Source organism: Eubalaena glacialis, chromosome 3 (assembly GCF_028564815.1).
Source record: "Eubalaena glacialis isolate mEubGla1 chromosome 3, mEubGla1.1.hap2.+ XY, whole genome shotgun sequence".
NCBI lineage: Eukaryota > Metazoa > Chordata > Mammalia > Artiodactyla > Balaenidae > Eubalaena > Eubalaena glacialis.
This window is the reverse complement of record NC_083718.1, coordinates 74,540,675-74,563,950: the sequence shown is the minus strand read 5'-3', so window position 1 is coordinate 74,563,950 and position 23,276 is coordinate 74,540,675. Positions and strand designations below refer to the sequence as shown.

The following is a 23,276-nucleotide window of genomic DNA, read 5'->3' as shown; positions in this document are numbered from 1 at the left end:
TTATCTGCTTATATACCTTGGCTAGCCCCCCAACCACTACAGGGTAAAATCTGGTCTTCAAGGTGACCAGAAACACCCTTTGGTCTCAGAGTACTCATCTAGCTTCATTGCACTCTCCCTCTCCCCCAAAGCTATAATCACAATAGACATCTCTATGGTCTCCAAAAAATATGCTTTCTTTCAACCTTTATGATCATGGCAACATAGAGGTCAGTGGTATAGGGGTTAATAATAGAACCGCTGGACAGTCTGAGCTGAACACCTCTCACCACCACTTAGATATGTAACCTCAGGTAAGTTACTTAAACTCTCTATGTCTCATCTGTAAAATGGGGTTCATTGCAGGACCTTATTTCAGGATGAATTATGAGAAATAACTGAGTTATTAACATAAAGTGCTTAAAATGGTGTACTGCACTATTAGTGCCCAATAAAATAAGCTGTTATTATTTGCCCTCTATTGTAATGTTCTTCTCTTCTTTATACACCTGCTAAGTCTCTATTCATCCTTTAACAGACTCTTTTGTGAAAACCACTCCAAATTTCAGAGCTTGCGTTTATTCTGCATCCTCTGTTCTTTCCTCGAATTTTATATAAACAAGTTTATAATAATGGTACTCAACATAGCATTTTCCAGTTATTTAAAGGTCTTCCCCATGAGAGTGTGAGTTCCTAAAAGGTACAGACCATTTCTGATTTATGTTCAGGTCACTAAGACCTAGCAGAATGTCTAGCACAAAGATTCTAGAAAATATTTGTGAAGTAAATATCCATTTTGCAATGTAGAAACTCATGAGCTAGGATCCAAACTGCTAATTCTGCTAACTGGTCAACCTGCTTCCATGCTCCTGCTCAATCCATACTTCCAGATAGCCAGAATGATCATATCATACCCATCACCTGCTTCAATCCCTTCAGTAGATTTCCATGGCATGTTGATAAGGTCCAGCCTCCAGACCATGGCCTACAAATCTTTGCAAGACCTGGCCTCTACTTTCCCATCTCTACTTCATGCTATTCTCTCCTTGTTCTCAATTCTCTATCCATGCTGGCCCCTTTTTGCCCTTTCCCAATTATATAAAGAACATTTTCATTTTCTCTTACCTGTGTTTGGTATATATTTTCTAGGCTTCTCTCATTTCTCATTCTTTCTGATCCATCAAATCTCATTTCAGATATCATCTGTTCAAGGAGGCCTTTCCTGGACACCTTGGCTAAATGAACCCTTTGCTATCCAGTTTCTTTCATATCACTTGCCTATTTTCTTCATGACATGGGTGAATCTAGAATTACTTATTTATTTCCCGACTCTTTCTACTGGGATGAAAACTCCATTAGGGTGTGGACCCTGTTTTCTTATTCACCATAGTAACAGCAATTCTTCAAACAGTACTTGTCACAGAGTAGGAGCTCAAAAGATATGTCTTAAATAAATGAGTAAATAAAAATTAAATCATTTTAGAGTAAAGCTCTTCCACATCACCAGAATCATCCAGAAATGACAAGCCATAGAATAATAGAATTTAATGCTTTGTGTATGTCGGAGAAAGAGGGCGGAAAATTGTCAAGGTATCATGATGTACCAGTCCTCACCTCCCAAATGAAAAATAAGTTAACTTATGAAAAGCTTTTCCAAACACTCTTTAAAATATTGAAACTCCTAAGAAAGCGAGAAATCATAAAGAAGTGAATAAATACAAAATGCTCTGACAGATTAATGGACTAGTCATAAAGTTAAAAAGACCTAGTTTTAATAGAAAACCAGAGCCATGAGGTTTGCAGCAACTCCTGCAGTTAGAGAGCAAGAGAAAATTGGGCAGGGTGAGTTTTCCTTGAATGGAGTGTATAAAATTAATATTACATTTCGTTATCTACTGCGTATAATGTAAACAAAAAAAATTTGCGTAGCACTTTACAATTTAGAAATACCTCTGTTTACATAGTTTATCTTATTAGACAAGACAATTGAGTGATAGGTTAGCAGTAGAAAAGCCACATAATCTAGCGTCAAGAAACCAGCTCTATTAGTAAGAAGGCAAGTCACTTTCCCTCTCTGTTTCCTTTTTGATAAAATTAAGGTGTTAGTCTACATTGTCTTAAATCCCATTCAGCTCATCTGTTGAAGTTATTTACATTTAACTCATGACAAACCAGGCTTCTCTTTGATCTAGGTCCAAGATATCAAGTTCCCATCAGGTCTTCATTCATGTTTCCAAAATCAGATTATTTAAATGATCACTATCTTGGATGCCTGGGTAAGCAAAGAAGGCCCTGGTCCATCTTTGGGTGACCATCTCTCTCTTTTAATTAGTCCCTCCTCTTTGATGCCATTTCTGACTGGTTTATCTCCCTGGGTCTACCTTCCTTGGCCTCTTGCATTTTGCATTGGATGATAGTCCCTTCCACAACACCACTGAGGATGGCTGCCAATTTCACAAAGAAATTCATTTGTTCTATGTTATACCTCAAAGAAAAGTTGCCCAGTAGCTAATCTAATACATTTTTTTCTATCTTCATGGGAGAAGACCAGAGATTTTTCCTGTAACTTAAATGTATCTTCTGGAGATTATGGTCTCGCTACGCTTTTATATTTCTTGGCCATCTCCTTGTTCTGCTAGCCATAGACAGGGGCTAGCAGTGAGGGATGTTCAGGGTCATGTATGTGGTAGGGGCCTTGCTCTTTACCACTTTCCCTTCTATATTCTTGGGTGCCTTTGCATCTCACTGGAACCCATCTATTTCTCATCTTCTTCACCTAAACCCTTAGATGCCTGAGCGTCTTATAACTGAAGTACAGTTCCCTGTATCTTATGATCAGGAACTTTTCTGCTTTCAAAATGAAAGCTGTTCAGTTCCGACATAGCAATTAATTTTCTCCTTCCACTTATAGCCTTCTTAGATGGAGACGATCCCTCTGTAACTTTGATGTGAGTATTTGAGCTACGACTACAAGATGTGAAACACCTGCATGATTCTTTGAAGTATTCAATCCATCATATTGTGTACAAAAGATACTAATTGTCCAGATGTTCAGAAGCACCTGCAGGGTTAGATATTCTTATGTTCACTGTGACCCTGGTAACATGAAAAGCAAACTACATATTTTTCTTCTCTCCCTGTCTCGCTGTTTCTCAATATTTTGAAATACTAATTTGGATACCTAGAATTGCATAAGACATAGTAAGATATAAATCCACTTGCAAATAAGAACAGGTGTCTATATTTGTTCATTTGTTCCCTCCTCTTGTCTTCCGGATGCTGTTTTGAAGCATTTTGCTGGAGGCAGGCATGTACCAAAGAGATTGTCAGTGCTTGGATGAGTCCTGTTCTTAGTAAGAGTTCTAGAAAAGTATTCCACAGTTAGGCTGATTACAGATGTAGCTAATCTATTTTCCCTCAGCTAGTTTTCTGTGCTTCCAGGCATATAAATGTCTGTCTTCCAGCTATTCCTCCCGCACATCCCTTTGTGAATGTGGCAACAGAGAAAGCAACTTCTGCAAATCCCTGCCTGGAAACAATGGATCCTGCTCACTCCCTTTTGGAAACAGTGAGGATCAGATTTTAGACCACGTATGAAATGATATTTCTAATCCAAAGGAGAAAGTGCATTGAGAGTCAGCCCCAAAGTAAGCCCATGAACTCCTGCTAGCCCCTTTCCTTCCAGGAGACAAGTTCCCTTGACATTGTTTTTACAGACAATGAATAAACCCCATGTTTTGTAGCATTGTAAACTTATTTTTTCCTTTTCTGGGCATTCAAAACCTCAGACTTCCGTAGAGCACTGAGCAAGTTTATATTTTCTGTATGTCTACTTTGCAGGAGGATTTTTCTGCCTGTTCACTTTGCATTGTTGCGTCAGCCCTTTCTTCCTTATCTCTTCCAGAGGCTGGAGAGGCAGAAGGAGGCTGAGAGGAGATGGTATTACAGAGCTGCCATCTGATTGGCTGAACGGTCTTGGCTGGGCTATAAATGAGACCCCTACAGGCTTGGGAGGGAGAAGCTCAGAGGATTCTGACAGTATCTTTACCGGAGAAAAGGCAAAGTGCGCTCAGAACAGAAGCCACAGCTCTTCCTGCTGCATTTCTTTCCTAACGTGAATCCCACACTACACAAGATGTGCAAAGGACTTGCAGGTCTGCCGGCTTCCTGCTTGAGGAGGTAAGATTATTTTCAGCCACTAAACCAGATAGTGTTAAACTTTCAGATAGACTTTTTAAGTTATTTGCATATCCTACTTACTAACCTGGTTCTTCGGAATTAGAAACAATGCGGTGAGGAGAGCATCAGCTTCCTAGCTTTCCTTCAAGACTAGCTTGAAATTGTGACTTGGGAAGTGTTCACTCCAAATTTTGGCATACAAAATTTGCTTTCTATGACCTTGGTCTTGAGGACAGTTCCGGTCCTCTGACCAAGCTAGTTCTAATTAAGAAGTGATATGAGATTTTTGGACTATATACAGTGGTCTGTAATGTCTCTACCTGTGTTACTGTTATTTGAATATCACTGAGGTATGTAGAATCATGGGTCTGGGCTTTCTGATTGTATACTATATCTCATTTTGGGGAGGATACCTCAGAATGAAGTTTGGCTACATCACCAGAAAGGCACTATGCTATCTGTGTGATGCTGCAGTATCTTTCACTCTGTGTCCTTATAAGCAAATGCTACAATAAAATAAGAGTTTCAAAACTAGATCTCCCTTATCTCTCTGCCCCTACGTCTAGTTCTTGAAATGCCATATGTGATTGGTGGTTGAGAAGTATTGATCATAACAAATCAGCTAAGGGCTCTGTGGAAGATCTCATCTTAAAGACATTGTTTTGTCAATGTACTGTCTCTTGATTAAAAAAAAAAACTTAAAGATATGCAGTTACTCATATGTCTTTGCCTTTTTAAAAAAGGTATAAATAAATGCTTTCATAGAATGCTCATATATTAGCTAGTTGAAAAAATACAAAACTAGTGCATATTACATTACTTAATCTTATAAAGTAAAAAGTCAATTTGTACATGTACCACCCTCTCTCTTGTTCCTCTGCAAACCTTACATTTGCAGGTGAAGTCACCTTAAATTTCAATTCAGAATTATCTCAGAAAGCACAGTCTTTTGTGTAATCCTAAAGAGTTTACCTCCTGTCCTTCAGGAGTATGAAAAAATAATCTGGTTTTTTTTTTCATTCTTTCATGGCTACTTTAAAATGAATCAGGATGGTCTGACAGAGAGTACTTAGGAAAACAGTGGCCCTGACCTCCACCATTAATTTCCTGAACTGAATGGAGCAAATCAATCCAAGCTTCAGTTAACTCATCTATAAAATTAATCATACAAAATACAGGAGTGTCAGGAGAAGGTTATGCTCTGGTAAATATTTTAGGAGACAGGTGAGTAATTGCTCTAGAGCTTTGCCTTCCAGGAGCTAAGAGGTTAACCTGGGGAGGTAAACTCTATATCAGCAGGGTCAACTGCTCTTCCCTTTCCTCACTGATGAACTGTGAATCATCTTGTCCAACACCTTCATTCTCACACTGGTGCCTGAGGCTCCAGAGGGAATGTGAAATGCTCAAGGTCACGTAGGTGGTGGGTGGCAGGGTGCAGATCAAATCCAGGTTTCTTACTTCAGAGGTCAGTGGAGTCATTTTGGTTTTTAGTTCTATGGTTGTATTGTGTTATTAGGACAAGTGTAATGTACTTGCTAAGAGTACTTCCAAGTACTTCATGAAAAGATTCTGCGTTGGTCAATAACTGTCAGATCTCAGCTGGACCTGGCATATGGAAACATGAGATGATTTCTATTTTGACCCAATTACAATATACTTACATTATAACCTTAGAATCACTGCAGGCTTCATGATTAGATCTTGCTATCATTAAGGAAGATTTTGTATCTCGTGACCACTTGGGGAAACAGAGGAGGGAGAACAGTCTTGCGAGGGAAAGAAGATACTGTTTTAGGGGCAGGACAAGAACATAATGGATTTTAAACTTTCTGGAGAAATGCACATAGATAAGGCATTATTATATCAGTAGCCATCCTAAAATGTCCTTTTATCCTTGTGGCTTCATTTTCCTCCCTCTAAACAGGAACAACTAGTCATTCATTTAGTCTTTCATTTCCTTCAAAACAGCATTTCTCTTTTAGAACTATGTCTCAGCTTTTATAAGAAAAGAGATCCAAGCAAAAGAATAACAAAAAATGAGGAGGTTGAGCTAGAAGCTTATTAAAAGGTCTTCCTTTCTGAGTAAGTCACACGTGCTGCCGTACACTAGCTACCTATTAAACAGTGACCATAAGCTGGAAGCTCTGCTCCAATTAAACAATCACGAGCTTCAGTGATGACTCTTGCTTGCTTCTCCTTATTATTGTTTTTAAGCCTCAAATGTCCTTTATAGTGTAAATATCCTTATAGTGTAGATGTTAAAAAGGAAAGTAGTAGCAATAGCAGGAAAGCTTGCTTTCTTTAGAAGCAAACTTGCAGGAGCTCAGGTTTCAGCCTGAACATTTGTGTTTACCCCCTCATTTTCCACTCCTCTCTGCTGGAGCTGCACACCTCCATAACGTGACTTGCTCACCACATCCAGGCTGGAATTGAACAAAACTTTACTTCCTCAGGTTCTTCTACATTGCTCTGCTAGCAATGAGGCAGATGGAAGTAGCACCTACCCTCCAGAAGGTGGCGCACGACAAGCAAGTGCTATATTTCACGGTTCACTGCTTGCTCTACAATACCTAAAACTTACTCAGAGAATAGTCAAGTTTTGAATGTGTTTCTGCTGAAGATACCTAAGTGTTCCTTCGGTCAAAATGACAGGTTTACAGAAGAGGCTCCTCAGGTAGACTGAAGGGTCAGAATTCCAGTTACTGATGAAGGAGGCTGTGCTCCAGGTTTTGCAGTAAGTCATAGGCAGAAGCAGAAGTGGAATCTCATTTTCCTGAGAGTTCATGCCAGCTTCAGCTCCTATATCCTAAATAAACTACCCCTGCCTTTCACTAGTGATGAGCCCTTTGAACTGTACCATTAGGGTATCTTCTAAAGAGAGCTGAGTATCATTATTCTTTTTTTTTTTTTTTTTCCCCTCTTCTGTGCAGTGCAAAAGATATGAAACATCGGCTCGGTTTCCTGCTGCAGAAGTCTGATTCCTGTGAACATAATTCTTCTCACAGCAAGAGGGACAAAGTGGTGATTTGTCAGAGGTAAGAGAAAAGGCCTTGGAGAAGAGCCACTGCGTATTAACTATCTGATGACAGAGATGTTCTGTAAGGAGAAAAGGAAGTTATGTCCCTAGTTAACCTAGATTTGGATCACGATGGCCTCCATTTCCATGGAGATCATGCTTGCATTTGAAATTTCCATACATCTAGTGGAAAGATGGCCCTATTCAAAGACAGGTCTCAGCGTAATGATGGAAAATAAAATCTCTGGGTTTTATTCAGGATCTTAAATGTTTTGCCCCCATTTTGTATCCTAGCATTCAGGTTATTCTTTCTCTGTAATGTCTCTAGGGTGAGCCAAGAGGAAGTCAAAAAATGGGCTGAATCACTGGAAAACCTGATTAGTCATGAATGTAAGTATGACAGCTTCTCCCCCAACCTCCACTCCCTGGGATGAAGATAAAGCACACTGGATAGACAAGTTATTTCATATTATGCCTGATCTCATAGGAATTACAGAAAGCCTTGGATTTCTTCTGCATTTCAGACTCAAGAAAATCAGTCTGCTTAAAATCTTACCATATCCTAGAGCTTTGTGATATACAATAGAAAGCTCATACACAATCCATGTGGAAAACCATCTCTTTCACCACATAGAGAAAGGGCAGAGGAAAACCCCCAAATATTGAGATTTCTTGCAGAATCGACCTCAGTTTCTCTTTCCCAAACTCACTTTGGCAATTGAGGGCAGCATAGGCATTTCAGAAACATAACACTTTCTTGAAATAGACTTCAAACATCTGACCTCCAGTGACCTCCCAAAAGGAGGAAATAGGGCACTGTTTGAACGGATGCCTTGTTCCCTCAAGCACCCCAGCTTTATCTGCAATACAGTGCCCACCAGGGCAGTCACTGTGATGACAACTGTGGTTCTTTCTCCTCTGTCACAGGTGGACTGACAGCTTTCAAAGCTTTCTTGAAGTCTGAATACAGTGAGGAGAACATTGACTTCTGGATCAGCTGTGAAGAGTACAAGAAAATCAAATCACCCTCTAAACTAAGTCCCAAGGCCAAAAAGATCTATAATGAATTCATCTCAGTCCAGGCAACCAAAGAGGTAGGTCTGCAGGGCAGAGAACTGTCTGCATCCTAGTGAAATTTTCTAGACATTCAATGGCATGGATCCTTAGACGATGTGAGTTAAAGGTACAACAGTGAAGCAGGTTATTACAATCTTGACAACCCCAAATAAATAAGTTCAGTAAAAAGCTCTTTCATCCAGATGACTCAGATGATCTCCCGTCATGAATTTTTTTGGAGGAATATCCCAAGTTTGTGAGAAATCATTGAAGTTACTGCCCTACCCACCCTGAAGCAGATGAACATTTTATGTTCTTGCACATGTGCCAGGGTGGAGCCAAATGTCCTTTTTTTCACTTCTGGGGTATAGAGAGTGCACACTTAGTACAAAGCATGCAGCCTCCCATCCTTATGGGGTAAAATGTCTAATGAAGCCTTGGACTCTGCCCCTTAGGTAAACCTGGACTCTTGCACCAGGGAGGAGACAAGTCGTAACATGCTGGAGCCTACGATAACCTGCTTTGATGAGGCTCAGAAGAAGATTTTCAACCTGATGGAAAAGGATTCATACCGCCGCTTCCTCAAGTCCCGATTCTATCTTGATTTGGCCAACCTTTCCAGCTGTGGGTCAGAGAAGCAGAAAGGAGCCAAGAGTTCTACAGACTGTCCTTCCCTGGTGCCCCAGTGTGCCTAATTCTTGCTCAGCGGTGGAGGCTGAAATGCCAAGACTCTATGCCTGGAAAACCTGAGGCCAAATATTGATCTGTATTAAGCATCAGTGCTTTCTTCACATTGTAGCCTAGTGTTCATGCTGCTGGCTATGTGTGAGTCACTCCCGTACAAAAACTAGATTTTGTTTTGGTGTTTCGGTGTTCATCAGGGCAGGACCTCATTCCAGTCCAATTTTCCCAAATTTCTTTTAGGGTGCCATGTGAGCAAGTATCCAAATAATGGCCTTGTGGGTCTGGATTTTCTCTCCTGCCAACAGTGTGACCTCAGGTTGGTTGGTTGGTGGTTGGGACACTTCATGTGACATCCACAGGCACATGTGTTCTGTTAACCAGCACTTTCTCCAAACTCGAGATGTTTAGATGAGGTTGATCTATTTTATGTACATATGTGTGTGCATGTGTGTGTGTGTGTGTGTGTGTGTATATATATACATGTATATATGTACACATACACATTCTGTATATATGTATGTATACATACATACATATATATTTTTGCAAGAATGGCAGGAAAGACCCTAGGTGCTCATAACTAGAGTGTGTGTACATACATACATGCATGTTCTGATCCCCAGTCTTTCACTCTGCAACTGAACAGGGCAAACTAAACCAGCTGCCCTGCAGGCTAAGAAAGGAATGCTAACCTGTGGAAAGTTGATTCTGTAAAACTCCATGAGTCTTGCTGGAGAAACATCCCAGGGATTTCATGATTAGTTTAACCACCGACAGCCTCCAAGTTGGACAGTATTCTAAGGAGCAAACATAAAGAATCTTATGCCTGCCTGACACAGGGCTGTCTTTAGCTGGTTATCACTAATGGCACTTTTGAGTCCCCAAGCTGCTGGTCTCCCCTTCCTTGCTTGGGTGCTTGGTGCGTAATAGTGGCAGCCGGATTGGTATGGAGTTGGAGATGAGGTGCTTGAACAGAATGAAGAAACTTAGGTAGGGCCTCGCCAGCTCTACCTACTATAAAATGCTGGCTGAGTAAGGGCACAGGATTTAAAGGTTAATATTCTTATCCCCTACTCTTTTTTCCTCTCTTGATTAAGGTGCTCTTCTCATTTTGTTTTTCCCTGAGAACTTCAGCCATCAGATGAGGCTCCTTAGTTCACTGTGGTTGTTTGTTTCCCCATAATGGCTCTAGGCTATTTGCCTATTCCTTATAAACCAGCATCAGGGGAGAGATTATATTTTATAAGGGGGGAACATGTTTTCACAAACTGAAAAGCCCTCATAAGTTTCTCTTTTGAAGGTAGAATCTGGTTCATTCCATCCCAAACATCAGGACTAACAGAGACTGAAGGCATTTCTTTCTAGGCTCTGAGATGAAATGAGAGAGAAAAGGAAAAAAAAAAAAGGAAAAAGGGATGCCAATTTTTAGAACTACTGTTTAGAACTTTTCTCGAGGCACATGAAATACTTGAAAATGTCTCCTTTATGTTATTTATGGTGTTTTGTACAATGTTTTTATTACTGTATCGTTTTATAAATGGAGGTGCAGGATATCACCTGAATTATTAATGAATGGCCAGGAAGTAATTTTCTTCTCATTCTTTTAAAACTACTGCCTTTGAAGTGCACACACATGCATACCTGAACACTGAAAGGATTTTTCCAGTATAGATTACATGCATGGGCACCTTTGTGGCTTTTAAGCCAATAGACTGGGCTGCAAAATGAAGACACCGGAGTGTGTGTATACAAATCTCATTGTATTAAATGTATAGGTTTCCTCAATTGTACCCTTTTTGTCTCTCTGGCAGTCTTGCTTTCAATGTTCCCAGAGTTCCTCATCAGCGCCCCTTTCTGTTATATGCAGTTCCACACTTTGTCTCTAGTTAACTCCAGGATCCAAACATGGTAACTCTATTGGTCTTGCCCTATTAGAACTGTCATGACTTTCAGATTGTATCTGTACTCACAGACTGCTGTCTCACCAATAGGTCTGGAAAGTCATTCTGAATGAGAAGAAGTAAATTATTTTATGTAATACTTTTCTCAAGTGTGTTTTTCCATTGTATTTCCCCCTTATTTCGTCACTATTTGGCATGCTGAGCTTACCTGCTTGTGGTCCATGGACAGAATACTCCTTCCATATGCATGCCTATTTTTATCATCATGTGCTTTAAAGGCCTCAGAGCAGATGCTTCCAGTGAAACACACGCATCTTAATAATAAGGGTCAATAAATGCTTCATAAAAAACTATCTTCTTGTAAACACGTTAATCATCCACAGAGACATGTTATGAGAAATAGCAGGGTGTGGAGTGATTATAGAAAATGACTCAGACCCAGTTTTTATCTCTCCCATGCCAGCTCTGGGAAAGAAAGCAGAAAAAGAATATTGTATATTCTTTGGTTCCTGCCACTGCTCTGCCTGCCTTTAGTCGCAGAACCAAGGCAGTCTTTGGAGACTTTGCTGAGCAGATTTGGTGGGTTACTTGCAGGTCCTTAGTAAGTTTTCAAGGGATAGGGTTCACCTTCCAGAGCAGCGCTTCTTCTACTTCCAATTACCTGCCTGACTGAGAGAAGATGGGAGGAGTAGAAGACTGAGGAGGAGGAAGGGAGATACAGATGGCTGAGAGATAGATCCCTGCCAAAACTTCTCAGAATCCTTTCTCCTTTTACAAATTCTTTCCCCTAGAAAAGATGTCATAGAACATTCACATTCACAGTCATGGGTACTATGTCTATTATGTCATGAGACGCCCACTTCTGTCATGTTTACAACGTGTTAGGAACAGGGTGTCTTAAACTATTTTGAGGAACAGATCCTCTTAAGGATCTGATGAAAACTATGGACCATTTCCTGAGAAAAATACACAAAGAAATCCAAATTCTTCATAAATATTTAAAAGAAACTCTTACAACTCCACCTAAAAATGCACAAAACTATCATCTCCCTCACACACTATAGGTGTGTCAGACTCTCACAGAGAGTGTGCTGTTGTAGCTCATACAACTCAACGTCAAAAAAACAAACAACCCAGTTAAATAATGGGCAGAGGATCTGAACAGACATTTTGCCAAAGAAGACATACAGATGGCCAACAGACCCATGAAAAGATGCTCAACATCACTCATGATCATGGAGATGCAAATCAAAACCATGAGATATCACCTCTCATCTGTCAAAATGGATATTAACAAAAAGGTAACAAATAACAAGTGTTAATGAAGATGTGGAGAAAAGGGAACCCTCATGCACTGTTGGTGGGAATGCAAATTGGTGCAGCCAAAATGGAAAACAATATGGAGGTTCCTCAAAGAATTAAAAATAGAACTACCATAGAATCCAGCAATTCCACTTCCAGGTATTTTTCTAAAGAAAAAAACCCCATTAATTCAAAAATATGTATGAACCCCTATGTTCATTGTAGTATTATTAACAATAGCCAAATATGGAAGCAACCTAAGTGCCCATTAATAAATGGATGGATAAAGAAGATGTGGTATATAAATATACAATGGAATATTACTCAGCCATAAAAAAGAATGAAATCTTGGCATTTACAACAACATGGATGGACCTAGAAGGTACTGCGTTAAGTGGAATACATCAGATGGAAAAATACAATTTCACTTATATGTAAAATCTAAAAAACAAAACAAATGAACAAACATAACAAAACAGAAACAGAGCCATAGGTGCAGAGAACAAACAGGTGGTTGTCAGAGGAGAGGGTTGTGGGGAAATGAGTGAACTAGGTGAGGGAAATTAAGAGGTACCGACTTCCAGTTACAAAATAAATGAGTAATGAGTCAGTCACGGGGATGAAATGTACAGTGTGAGGAATATAGTATAGAATAATGTAATATTTTTGTATGGTGACAAAGGTGGTCAAAAGGTACAAACTTTCCTTTATAAGATAAATAAGTACCAGAGACATAATGTACAACATGATTAATATAAGGAACACTGTTGTATGTTACATACGAAAGTTGGTGAGAGTAAATCCTGGTTCTCATCACTAGAAAAAAATTTTTTTTCTTTTATTTCATATCTATATATGATGATGGATATTCACTAAACTTATTGTGGTAATCATTTCATGATGTATGTAAGTTAATCCTTATGCTGTACACCTTAAACTTAAAACAGTGCTGTATGCCATTTATATCTCAATAAAACTGGAAGAAAAAAATACATGATCATATATGTATATGTATGTAAGTATCGGTAATTTCCATTCTTCACTTAAAAAATATCATGAACATTTTCCCAAGGGTATAGCTATCTACCAATTATTTTTAATACAGCTTCATTACATTCCAAAGTTTGAATGTACCATATTTGATTCAAGAAGTTTTTACTGACTTGTAATTGATAAAAATACATTTTTAACAATTAACTTATATTAACAATATATGTTATCAATAGTAGACATCCTTGTACTCTATCCTTATGTATTGGTATTTTCTGGGATGGATTCCCAGAAGAAGGATAGGATCACTGAGATAAAGAGTAAGTACATTTTAGGTGCTAAAAATTCACATTCTTATGAACAGTATAAAAGAATGTCAATTACCCCATATCCTTACTAGCTTTAGATAAGTCCTTTCAGGTTTACCAATCTGATGGGGTAAAGATGACATCCTAATGTTTTCACTTGTGTTATCCTGACCAGTCATGAAGTTGAGCATATTTATAAATTTTCCCTGGCCATATCTCCATTTTGCCTACTGTTCATATCCTTTCCAAATTGTTTCATTTTTCTTTTTATTAATATGCTAAAGCACTTTACATGAAAATTATATTAGTTTTCTGTCTACCATATTTTTGAAAATTTTTTTTGCTTCTGTTTACAGTGTCTTTTGCACAAGAGAATGTTTTACTTTTTATAAAACAATCTGTCAATCTTTGTTTTATGGATAAAAGTTTCTTACCAAGATTACAAAGACCAATTCATCAGGGTATTTTACTAATATTTTTCTATGTTTTAGCCTAATATTTTTAAATTAGATTGTTTTTAGTTTTATGTATGTTAATATGTTTGGAATTTTTTTAAAAAATTATTGAAGTATAGTTGATTTACAACGTTGTGTTAGTTTCAGGTGTACAGCAAAGTGAATCAGTTATACATACACTATATCCACTCTTTTTTAGATTTATATTTCCCATATAGGCCATTAAAGAGGCCTTTAAACTATGTGATGATGAACTAAATTGTTCATCATCAAAACCTGTTGTTGTAATATGTATTGCTTTGCTTCTCTGATGTCTAGATGTTACATAAAATGATGGCATGAGAAAAGAAAATACTGGGTTTTGTCCTTTTTGTAATATAGAAAAGAGGAAAATTTGAGAGAGATGACTCAGGAAGGGTTCACCTAGAAAAAGAGTCCAGTGTTTTAGAGTTTGTATGCAAAATGATAGTAAGAGAGCTGGGGCCAGGGACTTCTTTTTTTTTTTTTTTTTAAATAAATTTATTTATTTATTTATTTTTGGGTGTGTTGGGTCTTCGTTTCTGTGCAAGGGCTTTCTCCAGTTCCGGCGAGCGGGGGCCACTCTTCATCGCGGGCCTCTCACTGTCGCGGCCTCTCCCATTGCGGAGCACAGGCTCCAGACGCGCAGGCTCAGTAGTCGTGGCTCACGGGCCTAGCCGCTCTGTGGCATGTGGGATCTTCCCAGACCAGGGCTCGAACCTGTGTCCCCTGCATTGGCAGGCAGATTCTTAACCACTGCGCCACCAGGGAAGCCCCCAGGGACTTCTTAGTAACATCAGTGGAGGTAAACAATGTCTGGAGAAAGAACTGGGTTTCCAAAAGAAACCTAAAATTAATAGCAGCATCTTACCTTATGCCATGCTTATTAATTGCCAAGTCTATGCTGAGTGTTTTACATGATCTCATTTAACACTTAGAACAAAACTCTGAGGTAGATGTGCTTAGTATCTTTCCATTGCGGATGGGGAAAATGTGATATAGGAAAGTCCAGAAATTTACCCGTGATCATATACCAAAGAAGTGGTAGACTTCACACTGCTTGCAGATGACATGATACTATACATAGAGAATCCTAAAGATGTCACCAGAAAACTACTAGAGCTAATCAATGAATTTGGTAAATTTGCAGGATACAAAATTAATGCACAGAAATCTCTTGCATTCCTATAAACTAATGATGAAAAATCTCAAACAGAAATTAAGGAAACACTCCCATTTACCATTGCAACAAAAAGAATAAAACACCTAGGAATAAACCTACCTAGGGAGACAAAAGACCTTTATGCAGAAAACTATAAGACACTGATGAAAGAAATTAAAGATGATACCAACAGATGGAGAGATATATCATGTTCTTGGATTGGAAGAATCAAGATTGTGAAAATGACTATATTACCCAAAACAATCTACAGATTCATTGCAATCCCTATCAAATTACCAATGGCATTTTTCACAGAACTAGAACAAAAAATCTTAAAATTTGTATGGAGACACAAAAGACCCCGAATAGCCAAAGCAGTCTTGAGGGAAAAAAATTGGAGCTGGAGGAATCAGACTCCCTGACTTCAGACTATACTACAGAACTACAGTAATCAAGACAATATGGTACTGTCACAATAACAGAAATATAGATCAATGGAACAGGATAGAAAGCCCAGAGATAAACCCACACACCTATGGTCAATGACATGATGCACCTTAATCTATGACCAAGGAGGCAAGGATATACAATGGAGAAAAGACAGTTTCTTCAACAAGTGGTGCTGGGAAAACTGGACAGCTACATGTAAAAGAATGAAATTAGAACACTCCCTAACACCATACACAAAAATAAACTCAAAATAGATTAGAGACCTAAATGTAAGTCTGGACACTATAAAACTCTTAGAGGAAAACATAGGAAGAACACTCTTTGACATAAATCACAGCAAGATCTTTTTTGATCCACCTCCTAGAGTAATGGAAATAAAAACAAAAATAAACAAATGGGACTTAATGAAACTTCAAAACTTTTGCACAGCAAAGGAAACCATAAACAAGATGAAAAGAGAACCCTCAGAATGGGAGAAAATATTTGCAAATGAATCAATGGACAAAGGATTAATCTCCAAAGTATATAAACAGCTCATGCAGCTCAATATTAAAAAAACAAATAACCCAATCCAAAAAAGGGCAGAAGACCTAAATAGACATTTATCCAAAGAAGACCTACAGATGGCCAAGAAGCACATGAAAAGCTGCTCAACATCACTAATTATTAGAGAAATGCAAATCAAAACTAAAATGAGGTATCACCTCACACCATTCAGAATGGGCATCATCAGAAAATCTACAAACAACAAATGCTGGAGAGGGTGTGGAGAAAAGGGAACCCTCTTACACTGTTGGTGGGAATGTAAATTGATACAGCCACTATGGAGAACAGTATGAGGTTCCTTAAGAAGCTAAAAATAGAATTACCATATGACCCAGCAATCCCACTACTGGGCATACACCCAGAGAAAACCATAATTCAAAAAGCCACATGCACCCCAATGTTCATTGCAGCACTATTTACAATAGCCAGGTCATGGAAGCAACCTAAATGTCCATCAACAGATGAATGGATAAAGAAGATATGGTACACATATACAATGGAATATTACTCAGCCATATAAACGAATGAAATTGGGTCATTTGTAGAGACATGGATGAATCTAGAGAGTGTCATACAGAATGAAGTAAGTCAGAAAGAGAAAAACAAATATTTTATATTAACGCATATATGTGGAACCTAGAAAAATGGTACAGACGAACTGGTTTTCAGGACAGAAACTGAGACACAGAAGTAGAGAACAAACGTATGGACACCAAGCAGGGAAAGCAGTGGGTGGGGTGCTGGTGGGATGAATTGGGAGATTGGGATTGACATATATACACTAATATGTATAAGATGGATAACTAATAAGAACCTGTTGTATATAAAAATAAATAAAATTAAATTAAAAAATTAAAAAAAAAAGTGGTAGACTTCAGTCAAGCCCAGAAATATGTTTGAAGTCCACACGTTTAATTAGCCTAGTCAAGAAGAAAGAGAAAAGAGGGAAGAGAAGGAAGGAGGAATCAAAGCAAGCAAGGGAAGAACGACAGGAAGAAATATAAATGGAGAGAAGAGGTAAAAAGATTAAAAGAGTGGAGAAAAGAAAGGAAGGAGAGAAGGGAAAGATGGGAAAGAAATGTGAAAGAAATGAATATGAAAGATATAGTAGAAGAAAAGGAAATAAAGATACACATTGTGAAGGACAAAATGCCAGACACTCACCAGTCTTCATATTTGGTTTTCTACCCTCACCTTACAATATCGTGCTGCTACTGGGTTGTCTCATACCCTGCCTGAGCTGGGGCAGGTGGAATATCTCTCTGGGACTAGTAAAAAGTGAGTTTGGGAAGCAAGCGATAAATACTAGCTGAGGTTCCTCATTAAGAATCATTTCTCCATTTCCTTTTATTTCTTTCTCTAAATTTGCCAGATCCTAAACCATTCTCCAGAGCAAGTCTTTGTTTATTTTTTAAATACCTGAAGGAAGAAGAAAAGAGGATATAAGAACAGCTTGACTCTCCTTTGGTTTCAGCTCACCTCTGCTTTGGGGTGACATTGCACAGGAAATCCCAATCATTCAGCCCCTGTTGGAGTCACACACAGCCAGGACCCCAGATAGGAACAGGCATTTGACATGAGGTCCTGGTCATGTTGCTCCTGCACCCCACCCCTACCCCCAAAAAGATCTTGTTGTGAGGGAAGCCAGTGATGACCACAGAATCTGGGTTAAAGGGAACCAACCCTCACATGAGTCTGATCAAGGCAACAGCCTGTGCAAATCAGCAGAGTTAGACTGTGGGAATTAGTGAGCTGTGAACTCTTGAGAGTGACCTTCCAGGGTCGACTTTGGGGGCATTACTTCTAAAGAAAGTAAAATAAGAGTCTTGTTGATTTATAAAAGTACTAGTTGTAAAATTCCCAGATTATTCCACCAATCCATCTGGCCTTTCTGTAGCTGTCTTCTCCTAGGACAGTATAAGCCTGAGATATCTTTTCAGTAGCAACAACAAATCCTGCTCATTATTTTCTCTCACCACCATGCCTGTAAGCTCTGCCTTCCTCCTCCACTTCTCATTTCTTCTCTGTAGGACATGTTATTTTTGCTACCCTTGCCTTGTTGCTAATAATTACATACCTCTGAGGTGTTAGAAAGGCCACCTGTGAGAGCAGTTTGCAAATTCCAGATCAATTTCTCTTCCAATTCCTCTATTGGAGATGGCCTTACCTTACCTGGAGTCCCTTAAACTAGAAACTGCAGAATCATCCCTCTGCAATTCTTTCTCACTCACTCCACACACCCAGTAGTTACCCAGCTCTGCAGAATTCCTCTGGGTGAGGTCTCTCAAAGCCCATTCCTCCATCTCCACTGGCATGGCCATAGCAGGCCCTCGTCACTTGTGGCCTGGTTTATTGCCTTGGCCTTACTCTTAGTCCCTCTACCTCTAGTCTGATACCCTCTACTTCACACCAAATAACTGCCAGTCTGCTTTAAAATGCACATTTGCTCTCTCACTCTCCTGCTTAAAATTTGCAAAGCTCCCAACTCTAGGCTAGTACTCAAGATTCTTTATAGTTTTGAATTCTTTCTATCTTTCTGGCCTCATCCCTTACAACTCTTCCTTTGATCCAGCTATAACGATTCATAGTTCCTAATGTCGCACGTTGCTAACTGCCTCTGTTATCATCCAAGTCAGTCTTCCATCCCTGTCCTTTATCTAGCTAAACTCCAACTCTTTATTTTTAAACTTAGCTCAATACCTACCCACATTGAGAAGTCTTCTCTTAATTTCTGGAACGATTCAAATGTTCCCTTCATATTCTTTCATGTTTTTATTATTACTAGCACATTGTCCTGTAACCATGGATTTATAAGTGTGTCTTCCAAACTATACTGCCTGTTCCTCGAGGTTGCCAACCATGTCTTGTTTGCTTTTATAACTCCTGCACCAAGTAAGGAGCCTAATACATAGAAGGTGACTATTTGTTGACTGAGTGATTGACTTCTGTTTTACATACTCCTGGATCCATCCAGCTCTTCCTATTTCTTGAGTGCTTACTGTGTACTAAGTACTTACATGACCTAATACTCTCAGAGACTGCTGTACTCTTGCCATTTTCCTCTCAGAGAATGCAAGGATATTTCTCCCAGGCTTGTGCTGGGGGCTGGGGGTGAAATAACCAGAGTAAGGAAGAGTTGGTTGGAGCCACTTTACAGAGAAAAGAAGATTTAAAAAAAGAAGTTACAAGAGTGCAAGCAGTGTGTTCCTATACCTATTTTATACATACAATTCAAGCTTACATATACTTTATGTAATTTTATATATAATTAAAATCGGTGTGCTCCTTTATATGCACAACTTTCTCATTTATATCAATGGCATAAAATAGCTAACATTTATTGTTTACTTTCTGCTAATACCTCTCTATGTGTATTAATTTATTTAATGCATGTAACAACCTTATCATGAAGAGGCACTAAAATTTATCACCTTCCTTTTATAGATGATAAACGAAGTCACAGAAAGGCAGGTACCTCGCCCAAGATCATGCAGCTCAGAAGCAGAGGAGCCAGGAGTTGGCCCCAGGTCCTGGGGTCCAGAACCCATGCTCTCTGCTACACTGTCTCTCACATAATCATGGAGCTCTGTCTACCTGGTGATCACTCAAAAAAACTAGCTTAATTGACCACTCTGCCCTCAAAAAATGTTTCTTTGAAAGTTTCTTCTGCTAATCTTGTATCACACTCATTTCTTGGTATGCCCCTGTTTCTGTTTGTCTCCCCTGTTTCTTGTAAAAAATTTTAACAGCTTGCTTCTGACTGTGTCTTCTAACACTCTACCCGATGTTTCCTTCAAACCCTTCTCCCAAGATCTATACAAGATATTCCTGTCCTTGGAGTGACAGTCAAGACTGCTAAAACCAAACTAAATCTAGACCAGTGCTGTCCTGGCATGCCCAACATAACCAGCTCACTCAGCTGCCTCCTTAACTTCTACATCCCCGTTGACATTTGGACTCAGTCTGTGGAATAATTATAGACTGAATAATTATAGACATCCCCCCCTGCCGGTGGGACAGTCTCCACACCTGCCTCTGATTCTACTCCCTGATTGATGGCTCTTCAGCACACTGATAATTGAGAAATAAGTTGAGCATTCTGTGACCTCAACACTAAAAATAAATGCTCAAAATAGGCTGTCAGCATTATTAATTTCTTTGGATGAAATCTTACAGAAAATTTGAGTCAGATGAATAACCTTAAATATAAACAGAAAGACCAATGCAAAGCAAAGGGAATAATTAAAGCAAATGGGGAAATAAAGGTAAATGTTTAAGTCCATATTTTAAAAGTAATAATAATTTTCACTTACTCAGGGCTGATGTTTAACTTGGCACTGGAATTTGTGTTTTACATATGTTATCCCCTTCAATTCTTCCAGTATTTCCACTTTGCAGATTAATAAAGCTTTTCAGAATTGAGTGAGGTTGTGAGTCATTTGCCCAAGATCTCATGATCAATCAACAACAGAATTGAGATTAAAGTAAGGTCAGTTTGAATCCAGAGCTCTTCCAGTCTTAATAACTCCTAATGATTGTTCCCCCAAATTATATTGCTTTTAATAATCACTTCAAAACCTCTTTCATAAAGGGATACCAGTATTTTGGGGTGACTTACATGAACTTTTACTTGGTCCTAGATAACTGATCTGGGACAAAAGAAAATTCTTGACTGAAGCAGAAATTGGGGAAACTTTACATAAATGACAGATTTCCAGGCTCCAACTCCAAAGATTTGGTGTTCTAAGGATGTATACCATAAAAAAATAAATAAATAAAATAAAAAAAATCTACATTTAACAATCTCTCTAAATAGTCAGTTTGGAAACCATTGACCTAGGGTACTCAGCCTAGAATCAGGAATCTGAGATTATACAATCCATTCATATAATAAGTTCCTACCACTCTCTGTATCTTAGTTTCCACATTGGCAAAATGAACTTAATAATACATTACGGAGAACAGTATGGAAGTTCCTTAAAAAACTAAAAATAAAGTTATTATATGATCTTGCAATCCCACTACTGGTCATATACCCAGACAAAACTATAATTCAGAAAGATACGTGTGGGAATTCCCTGGCTGTCCAGTGGTTAGGGCTCCGAGTTTCCATTTCAGGGGGCACAGGTTCAATCCCTGGTGGGGAAATAGGATTCCACATGGCACAGGGCATGGCCTAAATAAATAAATAAATAATAAAAAATTTAAAAAAGAAAAGATACCTGCACTCCAATGTTCATAGCAGCACTATTTACAATAGCCAAGATATGGAAGCAACCAAAATGTTCATCCACAGATGAATGGATAAAGAAGATGTGGTATACACATACAATGGAATATTACTCAGCCATAAAAAAGAATGAAATAATGTCATTTTCAGCAACATGGATGGACCTAGAGATTATCATATTAAGTGAAGTCAGACAGAGAAAGACAAATATCATATGGTATCACTTATATGTAGAATCTTAAAAAATGATACAAATGAACTTATTTATAAAACAGAAACAGACTCACAGACATAGAAAACAAATGTATGGTTACCAAAGGGGATAGAAGGGACAGGAGAGAGATAAATTAGGAGTTTGGGATTAACATATATACACTACTGTATATAAAATAAACAACAATGACCTACTGTATATCACAGGGAACTATACTCAATATCTTGTAATAACCTATAATGGAAAATAATCTGGAAAAGCATATATTATGTATCTATCACCTATCTATCTATATTTTAATAAGTGGTGGTGTTACAACTGGCTACTTATTCTGCAATCCATATTACAGTCAAAATGAAAACACCAGGGTTTAACAATGTTCTCCGAAAAAAATCAGTTTCAATACTTGGTGATATTTCTCTGAATTCACACTTTCACTTTGTTTATTGGCTTTTAAGATTTCTTTTTGTATGCCAACCTTCTGATGCATTTTGTAGGATTTATTTTCTATGTTATTCAGCACTTGTTATTGTTCCTATGGAATATTTGTTTAGTATATCCAGTCCACCATAGGAGAATACACCCATGGCTTTTTATGCGGGCTCGTGGTCTTAAGAGCGTGTGATGCAACAACAAATAAACTGACATAAAGCAGTGTTTTTGTAGCAAAGAGCACTCATGCAGGAGGAAGTGTAGAGGGTTTTCTTTATTAAATGTTCATGTAATTTATCTACTAGGACAATGATTAAGATAAAGATGGCTGTAGAATTTGAGTTAATCAACACCCGTTGAATATGCTCAGCATATCAATGAGTAAAGCTATAAATACATGTTAAGAATATAGAAATGAGTCTTTGATATGAATAAAGATTAGTAAATGTTACTTATTATAGTGAAAGTGTTGAAAAACTACTCTAAAATTTTAAATCCAGAAAGACCCAGATGTAGGAAGAGATAACAAACTGGAAGAAAACTCATTGTCTTCTTGTTATCCTGTTACCCCTTCTCAACCTGGTTACACCCTCTTTCATCTTCCTTTTTCAAATTCCTAAATTCCTATCTGTATTTTCTAAGCCAAGTGAGGTCTCACTCTTCAAGGAAAATATTAATGACCCCCATGTTCTCAGTGATTCACTTCTTTATGCACAACATGCACAGCTTCAATAAAAGTCAATTTTATGTTGCCTTGTCAGTCTTTGATGTTTTCCTAAATTCTTGTTCATTTTCTCTGAAACAAACAAACAAAACTAAACAAAAATGAGTAAGGCTTTTGAAAGCATATCCCACATGAAGATTTCTTCTGTATATCCCAGAGCTCTAGAACAGTGGTAGGCATATAGACTAGTGCTCAGAAATGCTTTGGTGATATTTATAGTGACATTTATTCACAAATAGATAACTTTAAAATATGACGTTAATTAAGGTGTATCTCATGCAAGCACCAGAACACATCTGAGACATATTCCTTGCACTGCAGGACTCCTTAAACTCTTGGAGCTCAGTTATAGTCTTCTCTGGAAAACCTAACACAGGATCAGAGTAGGTGTTCAATAAATGTTTGCTTGCCAAACAAAGGGAAATTGAATGCAAAAAAACCACAAAAATAACAAAAGAGAGGGAGAGAGAGAGAAGGAAAAAGAGATATAAAGAAAAAGAAAGAGAGAGAAAGAAAGAAAGAAAGAAAGAAAGAAAGAAAGAAAGAAAGAAAGAAAGAAAGAAAGAAAGAAAGAAAGAAAGAAAGGAAAGTCAATTGATTTAATCCCTTATAGATTTGTGAAAATAGAAT

At 38.2% G+C, this 23,276-nt stretch overlaps 1 protein-coding gene across 1 annotated transcript; it reads left to right on the top strand.

The window, feature by feature from the left end:
• The first annotated feature begins 4,013 nt into the window (after positions 1 to 4,013).
• RGS4 (regulator of G protein signaling 4) lies at positions 4,014 to 10,878 on the top strand. Its single transcript, XM_061185791.1, has 5 exons — positions 4,014 to 4,158; positions 7,089 to 7,193; positions 7,503 to 7,564; positions 8,102 to 8,268; positions 8,686 to 10,878. Exons 1-5 carry the CDS (start codon positions 4,115 to 4,117, stop codon positions 8,923 to 8,925), a joined length of 618 nt encoding a protein of 205 aa, XP_061041774.1. The 5' UTR covers positions 4,014 to 4,114; the 3' UTR covers positions 8,926 to 10,878.
• Positions 10,879 to 23,276: the final 12,398 nt, after the last annotated feature.